General features: G+C 41.3%; 1 protein-coding gene across 2 annotated transcripts; it reads left to right on the forward strand.

Moving 5' to 3' along the window:
* Positions 1-943: 943 nt before the first annotated feature.
* LOX (lysyl oxidase) lies at positions 944-15,083 on the forward strand. 2 transcript variants are annotated; one of them, XM_081213820.1, is made up of 7 exons: positions 945-1,855; positions 3,383-3,491; positions 5,461-5,598; positions 7,352-7,508; positions 8,805-8,900; positions 8,986-9,101; positions 11,220-15,083. In XM_081213820.1, exons 1-7 carry the CDS (start codon positions 1,210-1,212, stop codon positions 11,224-11,226), a joined length of 1,269 nt encoding a protein of 422 aa, XP_081069946.1. In that variant the 5' UTR covers positions 945-1,209; the 3' UTR covers positions 11,227-15,083. The 2 variants fall into 2 exon arrangements, with proteins under 2 accessions (XP_081069947.1, XP_081069946.1); XM_081213821.1 differs by lacking the exon at positions 11,220-15,083 and having other exon boundaries at positions 944-1,855; positions 8,986-9,120.
* Positions 15,084-18,037: the final 2,954 nt, after the last annotated feature.

Consider the following 18,037-nt stretch of genomic DNA (forward strand, 5'->3'; position numbering starts at 1 on the left):
TAGCAGATAAGCTGTCTGGTCCTGTCTGTCTGGGCCATCAGAGCCAGGGGTAGCGCAGGGCTGTCACCTGCCCTGTTCTGCATAATACAAGATTGCCCCATATTTCAATGTTAAACTCTACGTCCTGTATTGTTTGTCCTGTACTTCAAGCTGTGGCGTAGCGTGGGTTGTCAGCACCCGGGGCAAGGCAAGTAATTTGCACCCCCTAACCCTAACCCCCAGATGTTGCGCCCGGTGCGGCCGGCCCCCCCCTGCACCCCCCACGCTACGCCACTGACTTCAGGTCTTCTCCTCCTTCTCTCTCTTTCTCTCTGTGCCAAGTTACGGATCCTCTCCAAATGAATGTGCTTGAATAGCAAGGTCCTGTATTTAAACCCTGGGTAGCCAAGCACAGACAGCTTCACAAATCCATGTGTGTGCAACGTGTGTGTGTGTATGTGACCAGTTCCAGAGGGGCCATCCTGTTAGGCTGTAATCGTAGAATCACAGAATTTGGGAGGGACCACGAGGGTTATCTAGTCCAACCCCTGCAATGCAGGAATCTTTTGGCCAACTGGGGGCTCGAACGCATGACTGTTTGCCCGACTGAGCTCCATTGTAACGCACTGAAGCCCCTTCAGCAACAGATGAAAGAACAACGGTTCACCAACCGCCCCGCCTCGCCCGGTCCTGTCTTTTTGCCAAACAAAGTTGGCAACGCAGCCTTAGGGGTGCACGAGGCTGGAAGCCTGACGGAGGAGGCAGAGATGCGAAAAGAGGTTTCTTGTTGTTGTTTTGTTTAGCGGGCCGGGAACTGTGGGGCCGGCACGTTTCGCAGCGCATTACGCGACCAAATAGCGCAGGAGCCGCCTGCCAGAATGGGCTTGTGTAACTTTGCGAACGTGCCAGAAAAGTTTAAAAAGCCCTCATCTCCTCCCACCCACCTACCCTCCGCCCCTCCCTCCCTCCCTCCGCTGCCGCTTCATTCCAGACACCAGCAAAAGCAAGAGGGAGAGGCGGCTCGCTCAGTCCCGCGCCGAGCGCATTCCTTTTAGCAATCTTGGAGAGGAGGAGAGGGGACGCTTGTTGCAAAGGGGAAATCTGCCACCTGTGTACGAAGAGAGCGTCCAGGCAAGAGCTGCTTCTTCGCCGTCGGGCTGTTGTTTGGCTCGACGGTCCTTCCAGGACCCAGGGGTGCCAAGGGGTACCCCACTCGCCGCCGCCGCCGCCATGCGCCTCTCCACCCGGCCGCCGCTGCTGCTTCGTATAGCCCAGCTGCAAGCGTGCGTCTATTGGAGCTGCCTGCTGTGCGCGCCGTCGGGCGCGCTGCCTCAGCCAAGGAACCCGCCGCCGCCGGCCGTGTGGAGGCAAAGGATTCAGTGGGAGAACCAGGGGCAGCTATACAGCCTGCTCAGCGTGGGCTCCCAGTACCAGCCGCCTCGACGGCGCGCAAGCCAGCAGCCCGCGCAAGGCGGCCACGTGTTGCTCCTCCGGGGCAATGGCACCGCTCCGCGCAGGGCGCAAGCCGTCGCCGCCGACAGCACCACCCGGAGACCCGAGGCGCAGCACTGGTTCCAAGCCGGCTACCAGCAGCCCGCCGGCGACAGGGGACGCGGGGCCGACGGCGCTGCCAGCAGTAGCTCTCGGCGAGCGCCCCTCGCCAGCGCCCCCTCCAGGCCGGGCAACAGCAGCGGCGCGCCTCCTCTGAGCAACTTCCCTCGGGCGCGCGGCTTAGACCGCATGGTGGGCGATGACCCGTACAACCCGTACAAGTACTCGGACGACAACCCGTACTATAACTATTACGACACGTACGAGCGGCCCCGGCCCGACAGCCGACAGCGGCCCGGTTATGGCACCGGTTACTTCCAGTACGGTAAGAGCGCTCAGTTCGCCACCCGACGGGCGCTGCCTCTCCGAGAGAAAGTGTGGCGAGGAATTGCGCCCCTGCAGTGACTTAAACGTGGAGTTGGTCGCTTGCGCTGCCAACAGCAGTCGCCCTCCAAAAAAAGCCCCAACCACACCTTTTAAAACGTGGTGGGGTTTTTTTGGGGGGGGGGGAGGAGGTATTGAGACGTTTTTATTTCGATTATATATTTTGCGGTTTTATATTTTGATTTTGTTCTGCCATCCGCCCTGAGACCTCCGGGTATAGGGCGGTATATAAATTCAGTTAATAATAATAATAACCCAACCCCGACGCAGCCACGTGGCAAATCCTGCCCTCCCCGCCAGACGGCACGTTTAACACGGAGCGCTTGGCAAAGAGGCCGGCTCCACTGCCATTATTCGCCATCTGGTTCCAGCCCTCCCCCTTTGCCCCTCGCCGTGTCTGCGTTGTTGTCAGCCTGGAACTTATTGCACGAGAATATCCCTTCTTCACTGGAAACTTAAACTTTTTTTTTCCAACAAGGGTTGTTTCTCTGTACTTTAAAAAGTAATGTTAAAAACAACAACAACCCACAAATCAACTTCTACAATTCAGTACAGAGCGCTGGAGTGGGAAGAAGGTTTTTCAGGACAAAAGTTATGTTATTTTAGCGGTGGTTCATTTCCTTTATGCTGGAGGGAGTGGGGTTCTGTCCTACTGCTGCACTGACATTTTAACTCCAGCCCACAAGCCCCCTCGCCAGCCATCAAAAAAGCTCTCTGCGCATGCTCAGAGGCACTGTTATTATTAAATCTGCTCCTGTGCACAAACTGCTGGGGCTGAACCATGGATCAATTAAGACCCCTACCGCATACTTTGAAGAAAGAAGCCTTATGGTTATAGCACCCCTGCCCCCAAATTTCCCCATTCCCAGAACAAAGGAAACTTGCACCAATGCTCTGTCTCTCTGCTTTAAAGTAAGGCTGGAAGATGCCCTTCATCTTCAGGCTCTTTGAACGGGGTTAATTCAAACCACAACCTGCCTAATGGATGCCCAGGATCATTTGTTTCGGCATAGCTGCAGGTCCATATAACAAAGAGCAAAGCTCCACAGTGTCGGACACATTTCTGGTATTTTGATCTGGCAGACTTAAGTGTACTCCTCAGCTGGTGTCCTTATGAGGAAGAATGGCTTGAAGATTTATGAGAAAAATTGCTTTGGAGAGTGCTGTGTTTCACAGTATCTGCCAATCTGCAAGGCACGTTGTCTTTTCATATCCCCCCCCCCTTTTGATCTTGAGAAAAATGACTTTTGGCTCTTGTTAACCAGCCATGGGTGTGAGAAATGTGGATTGTATGTAGTGTTTAGGAAGATTTAGTTTGTGACTTCACTAAGTTAGGCAAAATGAAGTTTGCAAACATGTTCTGGGCTTGATCTGTTTTCTCTCTCTCTCTCTCTCTCTCTCTCTCTCTCTCTCTCTCTCTCTGTGTGTGTGTGTGTGTGTGTGTGTGTTGTGGCATGATGCACTGCAGGTCTCCCAGACTTGGTACCAGATCCGTACTACATCCAAGCATCCACTTATGTGCAGAGGACTTCCATGTACAACCTGAGGTGCGCTGCTGAAGAGAACTGCCTAGCAAGGTAAACAGGAGTCACTCCTGCCCCTTGGTTTATGTTGGCATTGGATTCCTAACTGAATCTGATGGGAAGATCTGGAGTCTTAGAACAAGGGTTTCTAAAAGAGGCACCCACCAGATTAGATTCAGAATGTCACATTGAAATTGGTGGGATAAGTTGGTTGTTATTACCTTAAAAGTACCGTTGCTTTCAATAGGACTAAAGTTTGACCAACTTTGTGTGGAACCACAACATTGCTTTTACATCACAGTTCAGGACACGCTGACAAAAATGTCGCAATGTCACACTGGAGCTTAACAAGAGGGATGAGGAGTTAATTTCAAAAGTTGCAGAGAGTTCTGCCTCCATTCCAGTTGATGAAACATACTGTTTCTATTACCCTCTGCTGAGAGCTGGATGACCAAACTACAAGGCTTCCATGCCCTTATTGTTTGGGAATTACTGCCTTAAGAAGTGCCTGTTTTTCATTAAGTCAGTGCTTCGCTAATTTTTGAAAACAAGTCCCCCTTGAAAACATCGTTTACAAATTGTGAAATAAGTTGGGGATTTTTTTAAAAAAGGCAAAATCTTGCTATTTGATAATTGCAATTTGCAATCAGCTCTTAATAAACCATTTACTTTCTGATTATTATTATTATTATTATTATTATTATTATTATTATTATTATTCCATGGCTTTTCAACCAATGCAACTAGGGAGAGAATTCCATTGAACTCAGTGAGACTTCTTTGTAAATATGCATAAGATGAGGCTGTGAGGATACTAATATAAAAAAATGTATTTTAGATCTGATGGAATATTGTTATGCAAAACAGCATCTCAAAATTAGTTCCTAGCAATGCCAGCCAAGATTTGGTAATATGCTTTTTACACTTGCAGTAGTGCTAGCAAATTGATTAAGAGTATATTGTACTTGAGGATGATAGAAGAATAGCTAGCTAATGCTACACAACTCCATCATATTCTTAGTTGACATTTTAAAGTGGAAATATAGAAACTCTGCTGAAATTAGCAGGAGAGGAAGGAAGAGGAGATCACATGGACATGATCAGCAGGAAGAGGAATCAACACCTACTCTGACTCGGCAGACACAAAAAATTCTGGTAAAAGATTTGGACTTGGTGGTCCAGTATGTAAAGCAAATTTTGGCCTATGCAGCAACAGAAACCCCACCTTTCATAGGACACCAGCAAGTGAAGTTAAAAAGAAGTTCAGTAAATAAAAGTAGGCATGGGATATGTTTTATCTGATGTTCAGCCATGGCCTACTACTACTTAGTTTTTTCAAAATATTTTCCTAAATATTTTATTGAAATAATGCATACTTCCTCTGATTTGAAGAGAGGAATTGGTTATGCTCACCAACTTGGCATGTGCTGGGCATAATCAAAAAGGAGTCAAATGTAAACATTAATAGCAAATGGAATAGTAGTAGTAGTAGTAGTAACAATAGTAAATTGTGTTTTTTTCTTTCACCCATGAGGTCTCAGGACAGGTTTCCACAATTTAATAATACAATATTAAAATCAGTTAAAACAATAACAGTCAATAGAATAGGGTGGCTCCTAAAATACACATTTCAGGTACCAAAGGTCAGGGTAAAGAGGGACATCTTCAGCATATAATGGAAATTGCACAATGAAGATTTCTTCCTCTCTGGGGAAGGAATGAGAGTTTAGGAGTTGCCATAGAAAACTCCCTCTCCCAGTAGGGGTGGGGGAACTACCAAGAGGGTGGGCCCCCTCTGCTGATCTTAACACCTGAGAGGGTCTGTAGAGAAGGGAAAACACTGATATATACAGCATTGGACATTGTTAAGCAGCTTCAGCTCTCATTATGTTACATTCTCTAAAAAGGCCCCAAGAGATTGTTTCAACTATAATAAATACAAATGTCGCACCATAAGGCAAAGTGTGTTTAACGAGCAATTTCAAGCCTATTTCATGCACATGTATGTTTTACATCTTTGCAGCTCAGCTTACAGGTCGGATGTCAGAGACTATGATAATAGAATGCTTCTGAGATTCCCCCAGAGAGTGAAAAACCAAGGCACTTCGGATTTCTTGCCAAGCAGACCACGATACTCTTGGGAGTGGCACAGTTGTCATCAGTGAGTGAAGGGCTCAGTATGGTACTTTCCAATTATGTTCACTTGCTGTTTGTTTGTTGTGATGTGGCTTCCAGCACTCCACTCCACTCCCTTCCCCTGCTCTTGCTGCTATGCAGAAAATAGCAGGAGTTGAACCCTTACCCACTGAACTCAAGTTTACAACCCTGCTTTAGGAATACAGTGGAACCTCGGTTTTCAAACGCAATCCGTTTCAGAAGACCGTTCGACTTCCGAAATGTTCAAAAACCAAAGCATTCAATTCCAGCAGTATTTACTTACAGAAAACTCAAAACGGAAGCCATTCGACTTCCAAAAAGCAGTCGAAAACCAAAGCAGTTACTTCCGGGTTTTCGGCATTTGTAAACTGAAACGTTCGACTTCCAAGACGTTCAAAAACCGAGGTTCCACTGTAGAAAATAAATAGGAGCTATTCCAATGTGATGGAACTTGTTCATCTTCCATGTATACATTTTGGATGTTCAGAACATACTTACTCAGTAATCAGTGGAAATGTTAGGTGGATGAAATAGGTCGACTCAAGGTGATGTTGGTACCCGAGCTCTTGACCTCAATGAGCATTTCCTGCATATGAGAAGGATTCAAAGATGTGCTAACATAGGTATGGTTTCTGTGATCTGAAGACTGCCGTACGACAGAAGGTAGCCTTTGGTTTTCAGCTGCTTAGGCCACACGTAGGGCAAATATTACCTTGGTTGATTTTAGACCTGCCTTTGCCAATCTGCTGCCCCCAGATGTTTGGTACCACAACTCACATCAGCTTGGGACGGCCTGCAAGGCAGCTTTAGACCCAAAGAGGGACATTTGTGTTGAAACGTGTTGCTTGATTTCATCTTTGGTTGGAATCAACAATAATAAAATACAATGGAGAGAAGACATTGAGGTGGCTGTCTAAAGTTAACCTATTTCCCCTCCAAATAAATAAAAAAACTGTGCAGTAGCACCTTAGAGACCAACTAAGTATGTTCTGGGTATAAGCTTTCCTGTGCATGCACACAAGCATCTGAAGAAGTGTGCATGCACAGGAAAGCTTATACCCAGAACATAGTTGGTCTCTAAGGTGCTACTGCACAATTTTTTAATTTATTTTGACTGTGTCAGATCAACACAGCTACCTACCTGAATCTATTTCCCCTCCAGCTACTCTACTGTGAGAAATAATAATGTAGCAACAGAACAGGCCTTTCACAATATGATCAATGAATAATTAGAAGCATAATAAGGCAATGTGTGTAAAACTAGAACATATTTAACACAGTGGAGTTTAAATATCTAAATATTTTGCATAAATACTTGGGGGCCACTAATAGAAAAAGAATCAGAACCCATAGTATCCTTGGAATTTACAGTATACAAAGTAAGCATTTTTAATTCAGATGAACGATATAGACACTCATATGCTTCCTAATTCTTGCAGCAGGAAATTTTGGAACAACAATTTTGCTTAGTCTTTAAACAAATTAAATGCTATGCAACAATTTGCTCTCAAGAGCTGTATTTGTAATATAATTGTTGAATAATGAAACTATATGAAGAACAGTATCATAGGGCAACAAAATATTAGCCCATTAGTTTGGAATAATAAACAGCGATTGTAAGGCTCTAGGCCAACGTTGTTATGCTGGGCCACTATTATTATTATTATTATTATTATTATTATTATTATTATTATTATTATTATTATTATGGTTGTTGGGTTAACACTTAATAAAAAAGTTTGCCTGTGGTTTAACAGACACTACCACAGTATGGATGAATTTAGCCATTATGACTTGCTTGAAGCAAGCTCCCAAAGGAGAGTAGCTGAAGGACACAAAGCAAGCTTTTGTCTTGAAGATACGTCCTGCGATTACGGATACTATAGAAGGTATGCGTGTACAGCACATACGCAGGTAAGGTAGTCGCTGATCATTTTTCATCTCTTGCTGTCAGAATATAGATGGATTTCTAACATCAGTCTTGACTGACCCTGAAACAACAGCACTATATAGGCTTCAGGGAATCTGTTTCCCCTCCCTCGTGGCAGGCTGCCAGTAATGGAAAGACACGAAGCTCTTAATAAGGTCTTTTATTCAGTATTCACAGAGAGATGTAGAAATGCCATCTCTTGGATAATGATATTGAAACTGGTATCACAATCTGAACTTCAAACCAGTTTCAGACAATGCATTGAGATATCTATCCCTATATTGGTTGCAAGGGGTACAACTAAGTTTAGAGGCAACTGGCAACTACCTTCTTGTGAGCCCCTACAAATTTAGGTCCTGGAATGCTTTCCTAACTTTTCTGCAAACTGGCTAGCTGAGTCTCTTAAGTATTATAGCATCTGATGGCTACTATGAATTCTTTTAGAATTCTTGCGGCTTCATCCGCTGTTTTGAGACCTGTGCTTGTTGCAAAGTATTTTCCTCAGCAAATGAAGACTGCATCCTATTTTTTTTTAAAATGTGCATAGCTGCCAGCTCTCAGTATACCCATGAGCTTTCTTTCCGCAGCAAGTACGCAACCCTTGCCAAGTGACACAGTCTGTGGCAAAACATTGTACTTTTCGTAGGGGCAGCCAGGCACCACTCAGAATGATTTCAGGGTAGGGAAAGGAACTGAACCGCGCATATTACGTAGACCTAAAGGGCTGTGAGTTCATGGCTTAAGGGGAGCTGTCATTGCAGGACAAAAATATGTTCCCGAAAGTCAAGCCTCCCTTTTAATCTAGCAAAATAGCAATGAGACATGAAAAGCGCCCTAAGTCCTGTTTTACCAAGTTATCCTAATGGGAAGCTCGCAAGGAGGTCCTGTCCTTGTGACTTGCAACAACTGGGGGGGGGGGAGAGAATATAGTGGGGGGAAGAATATAGTGATTGTGTCTAGCAGCCATTGATATCCTTGTCTTTCATGAAAATGGCTCCTTTGCTTTTGAATGGGAAAATGCTGGATCTTTTGTTTGTTTTGGAAGGCAAAATTATTTTGCTAGAATTTAGACCTTTTCTATAAGGGTCATTCTATTCATATAGCAGGAGAACAATCATTTTGATAGAAGTAATGGTGGCAGTAAGGTGTTATGAATCACTGAGAAATGTTAACTATTTAGGTAAGTTTTTTGGCATTTGTCAACATTGTACTTTTATATATATATATATAAAAGAAAGTTAAGACTTTCACTTCACTATCCTGCTACACTTCAATTTTAGGGATTGAGCCCTGGGTGTTACGACACATACAATGCTGACATAGACTGCCAATGGATTGATATCACAGATGTTAAACCTGGAAATTACATCTTAAAGGTATGGAAATTACATTTTAAAGTTAATAATAATAATAAATATCAACATATGAACTTGCAAAGTACAGCATGCATTTCTTTTGCAGGTTAGTGTAAACCCGAGCTACTTGGTACCAGAATCAGACTACTCCAACAACGTAGTGCGTTGCGATATCCGTTATACAGGTCACCATGCATATGCGTCTGGCTGCACAATTTCACCGTAAGTAATTTCCTGTTTACACATTTTTACACAAAAAATTACACATTTTTATGGTCTTTCCAAAAATGTGTTGTGCAGCATGTATTTTATAGAATGAGACTTTTAGGTCTTATCTCAACCACATAATCATTTGTGCTTTTAAACTAACAGAGTTCCTTTTCATATCACAGGGGGTCAATGGCTAGTTCAAACTAGGCTTTGTTCAAACAAGCTAGGATCAAACCATGGCTTATGACCATCACTTGTTTAAATCAATTGGAATTCTTGAGTTCAAATGTAATGGGGAACTATGGTTAAGTTAAAAGTGAGAGCAGATGCTTCCAATGTCTTGGGGGGGGGGGGAATTGTGTGATTCTGAGTTATGTGCATATTATGCTAACATAGTTTAGTGCTATTGACTAAAAAGGCTCATTCTATAAAATGCATGCTTCCCTTCCTGTCAGTGTAACAATGGCTGTATTCATATATCACAATAAATCATAGTTACTGTGAACACAATCCCTGGCTCAGTGTTACATATAGATCAAGGACCATGGTTTGTGTTACTCCACTCAAACCATGGCTAATTTGAGGTTTGATCTTGGTTTATTTGTAACATGAGCCCTGCTTCCTGCGTAATCCTAGGTCAGGGATTGGAGTTTGTTGCTCCCACTTATACAGATGCAGGGGAGCAAAGCAGTAACAATCTTAGTGTTAATAGAAAACCATTAACCATGGTTTATCATAAATGTATGGACATGGCCAGTTTGTGTCATTTTTCTTAGACTTGGTTGTTTTGCTTTCACATTTGAACCTCTTCATAGTGAAATTATGTGCTTTATCCTTTGGCTTTTCATAAAATCTGTAAGATTGAATGGCCTAGAATGAACTTAAAGAGTAACGCAAGTGTTGAATTGCTTGCCAGTGCAAGACACTCAAGTCAGATTCTTTCTGAAATACTTCTTTAGAAATCTTGTTTTGAGGATTTAAAGGGATTTGTACATTCCTACAGCAGTAGGACTTAGCGTCAGCTGTTATTTCTGGCTCACACAACTTTCCGGATACTGCTTATGCATTCCACATACAGAGCATCCTTACAAAAATGCGGAGAACATTGCTAAGGAAGTTCAAACGAATCCAAGCCAACTTTAGTTTTACCAAGCCCCTTGGGGATATACAGTTGGTCTGGTCCATCGTCCAGGCCCACACTTGCATAAATAGATGGATTATGTTTGACACTGATACCACTGCCAATGGTCTTTTGGACAGGACTTCCCCCAGCAATTATGGGAGTCACTGTATCTGGTCTCGCTGTTTTTCCATGCAAATGTGTGCCTGGGGAGATAGAATTGTTAACATGGTTGCATGGAGATATCTGTTGTGGGTGGGAATCTGTGCTTCAGAGGAAGTTGCAACTCTGGTGTTCAGTAATTAGCATGAGCTCATCTATATATAACAATGCAACGTTTGTCTTTAATACCCCTGTTCCAATATCCATGTTTATTCTTCAGCTTGCATTAAGGAGCGAGCTATTAGACACATTCTAGAGAACACCAGTACTAGCCCTAAGAATAGGCAGTTATATTTATTCATCCAAACAACCTGCTGAACTTATTTTTGTCACCACTAGCCCAAAGTTGCAGTTGGTTTACAGAATCAACAAGAGGCCTCGCCACAGGCTTTAATGAATTCTTGCAAGTGTGAGTTTCTAAGAGCCAGAGAGCTAGAACAGCAGGATTCTTAAGAGGTCAGCAGTGACATTAGCAGAGCAGCAAGAGGAATTTGTCGCAGCTTCTCACTATGCTAAGAAATAATTTAAAAGGACGTTCTGGGAACAGCCCCTTTAAGAACCTGGCACAATTCCATTTGGAAGTAATGAAATGTCGTCTAAGTGCACGAGTGTTTAAACTCTTAACAAGACTTGTTAATATTAGAGACCTGTGCAAGGGTACAGTCAATAGCGATTTGCCTTTTACTGCATCTCATTTAGGTCAATCAATAGGAGCAGTTTAAGCAGAGGAAAAGTGTTGTGCTAATGTTGCTTAAATTTTAAATCCAGCGACGATATCTGAAGGTCTATTTAGTACTTTTGTCTTGATGTATATTATACTTAACGACTGCTTCTTTTCTCTTTAATAGGTATTAAGATGAAAGAAAATTTATGCAACGGTGCCCAAGGTTTTGAGGTGAAATTCTTTTATAAACTTGAGACAGGATGTAAAAACTTTTGAAAGCGAAAACGAAAAAAGGACCAGAGTATATACAAAAAGAATTTTAATGACTCTGAAGCATTAAGACCTCCTTCAGAATGAATGTTGTCACTCAATTCATGTGTTCAACTTTGAGGACAGTGAAAGATTGGTGCTTTATATACAATATTTCAAATTCTACAGGAAGTTTTAACCCATTCACAGAAATGCCTTTTCTCTGACTACTGGAAAATCAGTACGCTATTTGTGAATGAGCTTAAGGAACAATTTAAAGGATATTCAAAGAGGCTGAGATTCAAAGAGTTACTTTAGGTTCATATATGCCCAATGGAATCTTATACATTTTACTTTTTTTTAACAACAGACTCCAACCCCTCCATATCAAAACTAGGCTTTTTACATTTTCATTTTCTTTGGAGGTTTATTGCTATGTGGCAAGTGGCCAGGGCAGTGGTGTCCAAAGGGTCATGGAACTAATTTCACAATTATTTGGTTTGCAGCCATATAATAAATACTGAGAGTAAGGAGGAGGAGGAAAAATCAGTGGTCATGGGGCAAAATCTGGACCAAACTCTGGGGAAATGAAACTTCCAACAGAGCTAAACACCCAGCATGATAATTTTCTATCCTTGGGACAAAATGTATTGTTCACTTTTTAAGAACTGTTCATGCTTCATGTATAGCAATGGCTATTCGTTACACCTTTTCAGATGAAAGTATTTGCATTTTAGACGTATTAGCGGGCAAGTATCTTCTTAAACCAGATGCCTATTGATATTTTGACAAGCCATTTTTTCAGAAGAAATATGAAATAGTGAATTACCCATTTCCAATGTTTGCTGCAGATTGCTTTGCACATTTTCTTCTTTTTTTTTCCGTACAGCTCTAAAGATTTTAAATTACGATTATTTAGAAACTATTCTCCCGTAATAGAATTTGGGTAACCTGGATTAAAGCTGATCTATACACTCGGCAGAAAAAAATAAGTCTATTTACAAAGGTGGAATTTCTCAATATATTCCATTATTTAGTGCAAACTTTAATTGGTTAAAAAAAAGGTTAGGAGTAATATAGTTTGGTAGCATCACAAAACAAGGCTTAAAAGACTGATTCACAAGGAGCTAATGGATGTTCTCCATGAATACTGTGTTTTAAACCTTGTAGGCAGTCAGAAAGAATGAAGGTTTTTTTTTTATATAAAAAAACCATACTAGCAGGATATTCAGTAGGCTGCATACTAAATAATGCAGTACTGTATTATATGATAATACCTGCCATAAGCAGGATTCCACAGGCAAACTTGTAAATAATTCAAGTGAAGAAAATCATAACTCCAAATTGAAAATTGGTTGTTAGAGGTAGAAGAATCATTCCTCCTTTGGCTAAAGTGAAATAGATGGGTTTCTCCACCTCCCAAAACTGTGAAATAATTTCTAGCAGATGGGAGTCTTCCTTCCCACTACTAGCTTGCTGAAAGGCCCTATAAATATTCAGTTGTTGGCCATGCTTTTTAGCTGTTAGAACTAAAACTTGCTGCATTTTGAGTGCATTCCATACATTAAATATGAAAGAAGTGATATACATTAAGCTTGGGGAATATAAGGACATTTTCAATAACCATTTCTTGGAGATGTTTGATGGCTTGGAATACACGTTTCTTAGAAGACGCTCAAGCTCCTCCACTTTTAGTACGACAATTTATTTTGCAAATTTAAACAAAGATTTGTCATCCACACCACTGTCTGTCCAGGCTGACAAGAGCTGCTTCTGCCTGTTTTGCTTGCCAGTGCCTTCCCCTTAGCTTGGATAGTTCTGGTGGATGTTGAGATCACCAGTCCTACCATGTGTAATATGTCCAGTATCACACATGAACATAAGCAACACCCTTTCATACGTCAACAACAATTGCTATCCACATGATAAAAAAATTCCTTCCAGTAGCACCTTAGAGACCAACTAAGTTTGTTATTGGTATGAGCTTTCGTGTGCATGCACACTTCTTCAGATACACTGAAACAGAAGTCACCAGACCCTTATATGGGGAGGGGTATTACTCAGAAGGGTGGTGGGAATGACACCATTACTGGCCCCAACAACATCAAACATACAATCTCAGGACTATTTAATTGCTCAACTTCTAACATTGTGTATGCCATCAAATGCCAGCAGTGCCCTTCAGTTCTCTATATTGGGCAAACAGGCCAAACCCTACGCCAAAGGATAAATGGACATAAATCGGACATCAGGAATCACAAGACAGAGAAACCAGTAGGAGAACACTTCAATCTCTCAGGACATTCTGTACAAGATCTCAAAGCAGCTGCCTTATTACAATGAATTTCAGAAACAGACTGGAACGAGAAGTTGCTGAATTGCAACTTATTACCAAACTTAAAACCATGGAGAGACCTGGTCTGAATAGAGATATTGGATTCTTATCTCATTATACATGATGAAGCTATTTTTAATCATCTCACCCCTTGCTTTTTCCTGTAAGACCAATTGCAGTCATTAACAGTCGTCAACACCTATCACCCATTCCCACCACCCTTCTGAGTAATACCCCTCCCCACCCTCTCTCTCTCTATAAGGGTCTGGTGACTTCTGTTTCAGTGTATCTGAAGAAGTGTGCATGCACACGAAAGCTCATACCAAGAACTAACTTAGTTGGTCTCTAAGGTGCTACTGGAAGGAATTTTTTAATTTTTTCCCCAACTACGACAGACCAACACGGCTACCTACCTTTAACTATCCACATGATACGTGTGTAAGCAGCCTTGCTTGCTTATATGTAGAAATTTTTCTTTCTTTTTAAAAGTGTTTTAGTAGCAGCAGGAAAAACTGTGGGCTGGTATTGGGGAGCCAGTGACTACTGAGAAGAGCAGGGGATCAGGAAAGCTGATGGCATCTCAAAGAATAGGGCCGAGCAGCTTCGTAGGACCACTATCCCACATTTAGCAGCTTTTCCAGTTACAAAATTGTGTTTTCATTTATTGGAGGGAAGCAGGTTATCTGCTGTTACATATGATGTGAACTGGAATATCTGACACTTTTGGATTCAGACCTCAGCCAAGATTCACTTTGCCAAGATCAGTTCTAACAAAGAAAGGTACTAATTCATGAAGATTCATGGCAGCTTGGAAGATTTTCTTGTGGTTTTTGGAACACACGAGGAATTAATGGGCTACATCTTTTTGCGAGAAACTAATCCTTCTCCCTTCCAGCTGCATGACACAGAGATAGATTTTCTTCACTTTTTTTGGCAGGCCCTTATTCGGACTATAGCACAGAAAATGTTTCTAATTCAAATATTTCACATTTAGATCAAAGGGATTTTTAATGGTAAACTGATTTCCCCCCCACTCACCATTTTTGTACCTCCCCATAGGTTTAGTTGGAGATAACTGAAGTACTATATTCTTACAAGTGGTCTATCCTGTGCCTTACACCAAAAACATCATTTTCACATTCCAGATACTACAAAGGTGCTTACATATTTTAACTTGAAATAAACAGTTTTCTGTCAGGAAATTTATAAGCAACCAAATGTCACAAATTTAGTGAAGAGCCACTCTAACTTCTTGCAAGGAATTCTAATATTTACTTCATTATTTTTTTCAAAGAGCCTTGCTTTTAAAATCTTTGCATCTTTCTCTGAGAAGTTATTTATAATTATTCATACACTAGCTTTGTTTTCTTCATTGCACTTCCATATTCTTGTTTAATTCTTGTATCGTGGTTGCAGATTTATGTGAAAATGACCTGAATAAATTTGTTTTTCAAATGCTCAGAATGTCTCTCCCGCTTTCACCAAAATCTTTCTTACAGGTTAAGAGGAATATCTATATACATGATTGTATCATTCTTCTCTATGGGAGAAGCATTTCATTCTCTAAAAATTACAAACATTGATTCTTCAGATATAAACCTTAGATAATTTTGTAATTACCCTGCTAGGGAAAGGAGGGTCAACCTAAGAGAGCTAAAGGAGTTTATAGAAGTCATCACACATGGATAAGGAAAATTGTATGTATCAATCACAGTTCTTATATAAGCAGAAAGTTTGCTTATCGCTGACAGACCATATTGAGCCTGGAGAACAGTCTATAACAGGGCTGCCTCTACTTTCCAGAGGGAAAGCTTGTAAAAATGCTACTAATTATGCATTATGACAAGATTATTATGGGACAAAGCTCATAGGATAAAAATAACATTGATGTTCATGATCAGGACCTTGCCACAAGACTAGACAGATAGTCAACGGGTCTTCAGTAGGCTAGTTCATTGTCCTGTATCACCATTTTAGTAAGCCTGTCTGCAAAATTACTTTGACTTCAAATGTATCCTTGAGTTCAGAATGTTTCTATTTCTACAAAATACAATACAGTATAAGACTGAAACTTTTGTATCAATATAGTTTGACCACAATGGAGTTCTAGTCTGCTATGCGTCCAAAACGCCGCTAAACAAAAACATTCAATAATATATTTTAAGGTTGCTAGAGTTTCCTTCTATATTGGTGTTTTTCAACTGGGGCTACTTCTCTGTATGTCTCACAGTTTTAAAAACACTGGTTTATCTGAATAGAAGAAAACAAGATATGTGATTTACATTCACCTGGTATTGCCCTCCTATGTAGACAAAGTCTACATAGCTCGTTCCTTAGATCAAAAGCTTTGCTGTAAATCCAGCACTTTTAAAAATGCTTTGATGTGCTAGACACCCCATAGGAATACTGCTAGGGTCATAAGTTACAGCAGTAAGAAATTCTCTCCTGTTCATCAATTGCCAAGAAAAACTAAGCACTCTTGGCAGTCCAGATACATGTAAAGAGATGCTACTCAAGCTATGAAGTTTTCAAGTTTCTCTATTTTCAACTAAAACAGGAAAAGGCGTTATCTTATTACTTTGTATGTAGTGTGCAAGTTTTCTTTAGCCATTCACAACTTGTTTTTCTCCAATGGAAAGATGTTTATCAACTAGTGAGATTCAGGGCATGTTGTGTAGTATTTGTAAATTTAGGAAAATGAGAGACTAAATAATAAAGGGATAGGAAACTCTAATATTGGGCTAGCATTAATATATGTAATATTTTTCTTTTCAACATGCATGTAAAATGGGGAAAGGCTTTTAAAGCAGTGGAGTCACTAAAAGTTAGAGCTTGTTAACACGTAGCTTGAATCCCAAGAGTAATGAAGGACCATATGAAAATAATTTTTTGGGGACGTAAAAGACAAATCCTGCAGTATTATAAGCAAACAACTTCACCCTACTTTTTCAATTAATGCACTCCAGATAACCAAAAGAATTAACTGATCTGAAAATAGATGACATTCAATTCAGTCAAATGCCCTTCTAATCTCAGAATATCAAAACACAAATGAATGCAACCATTGGACAGTATAGATACAAATTTCTGACTTTAACAGTACAGTGGTAACTTGGTTATCAAACTTAATCCGTTCCGGGAGTCCGTTTGACTCCCAGAACGGTTCGAAAACCAAGGTGCGGCTTCCAATTGGCTGCAGGAGCTTCTTGCACTCAATCGGAAGCTGCTTCGGACGTTCGGCTTAAGAAAAACATTCGAAAACTGGGAGCTGATTTGTTCGGGAGCCAAGCCATTCAACAACCAAGGTACCACTGTAGTAAGGAGATAAATACATGATTTAACACCAGATTCATTCCTTTAGAGCACGAATGCTGAACTTCTGTCCCTCCAAATGTTGGAACTACAATTCCCAAAATCCCAGACCATTGGCCATACTGACTGGGGCTGACAAGAAATGGAATCCAACATTTGAGCACAGGTTCCTGACCTCTGATGTAGAGTCTTCTTTATGTGGACAGCAAATGTCAGTTATTCACACTGCAAGACACATGCTGTTTTCCAGTGGTTTCTGTTTATACATTTGTTCCAGAACTAGTAATTGAATACAAACTCTGACATTTCAAGCAAAAACAGCCAAGCCCTGCAGCATCTTGGTGCATAGTCCATACCATCAAGGTGCATAGAATGGTATCCTCATTTGGCATAAATGATAGTCATCTTCAGATATCTAAATGGCTGTCACATGGACAATGCAGCAAGCCTCTTTTTCCCTGCTCCGGAAGCTAAGACCCGAACCAATAGATTCAAGTTGCAAGAAAGGTGATTCCAACCAAACATAAGGAATAACTTTCTGACAGCAAGAGCTGTTCGACAGTGGAACGGTCTCCCACAACAGGCGGTGAACTCTCCTTCCTTGGAGGTTTTTAAGCAGAGGCTAGATGGTCATCTGTCATGTATGATCTAGTTGAGATTCCTATATTGCAGAGGATTGGACCAGACTACCTTTGGGGTTGCTTCCTACTACAATTCTAAGATCCTATGATGTACAGCAAAATGTTTTTTCTGCCTGTGGGATTTCCACAAATGCCTATTTTTTTTTGAACTTCTAGCTAGCCCTTCACTGAATGGTTCCCAAACGTCACAAAAATGTCTTGATGTAAGCAAGTACAATTTGCATTCAAATCGTAAAATAAAATCACAAAACAACCAATGGCAAAGCAACAAAACAAGAACAGTTGTGCAGGAGAAGGAAAAGGACTCCATTGAATCTAAGGCCTGGATAAAGAGGTGCATCTTTACCAATTGTCGATACCCATGATCTTTCATGCAAGTTCCCATGGCAAATGGCAACATGGCAAATGGAGCTATTCCTGACAAATGTAGAATAGTTTCTATAGCAAAAAGCCTATTGCGACGAA

This window comes from Podarcis bocagei (genome assembly GCF_964188305.1).
Source record: "Podarcis bocagei genome assembly, chromosome: 11".
Lineage (NCBI taxonomy): Eukaryota > Metazoa > Chordata > Lepidosauria > Squamata > Lacertidae > Podarcis > Podarcis bocagei.

Excerpts from the sequence above, each read along its gene's own strand:
- LOX (XM_081213820.1), top strand. The coding sequence starts at position 1,210 with ATGCGCCTCTCCACCCGGCCGCCGCTGCTGCTTCGTATAGCCCAGCTG. Across the intron at positions 1,856-3,382 it reads CACCGGTTACTTCCAGTACG|GTCTCCCAGACTTGGTACCA; the intron begins GTAAGAGCGCTC and ends GATGCACTGCAG. Across the intron at positions 3,492-5,460 it reads GAAGAGAACTGCCTAGCAAG|CTCAGCTTACAGGTCGGATG; the intron begins GTAAACAGGAGT and ends ACATCTTTGCAG.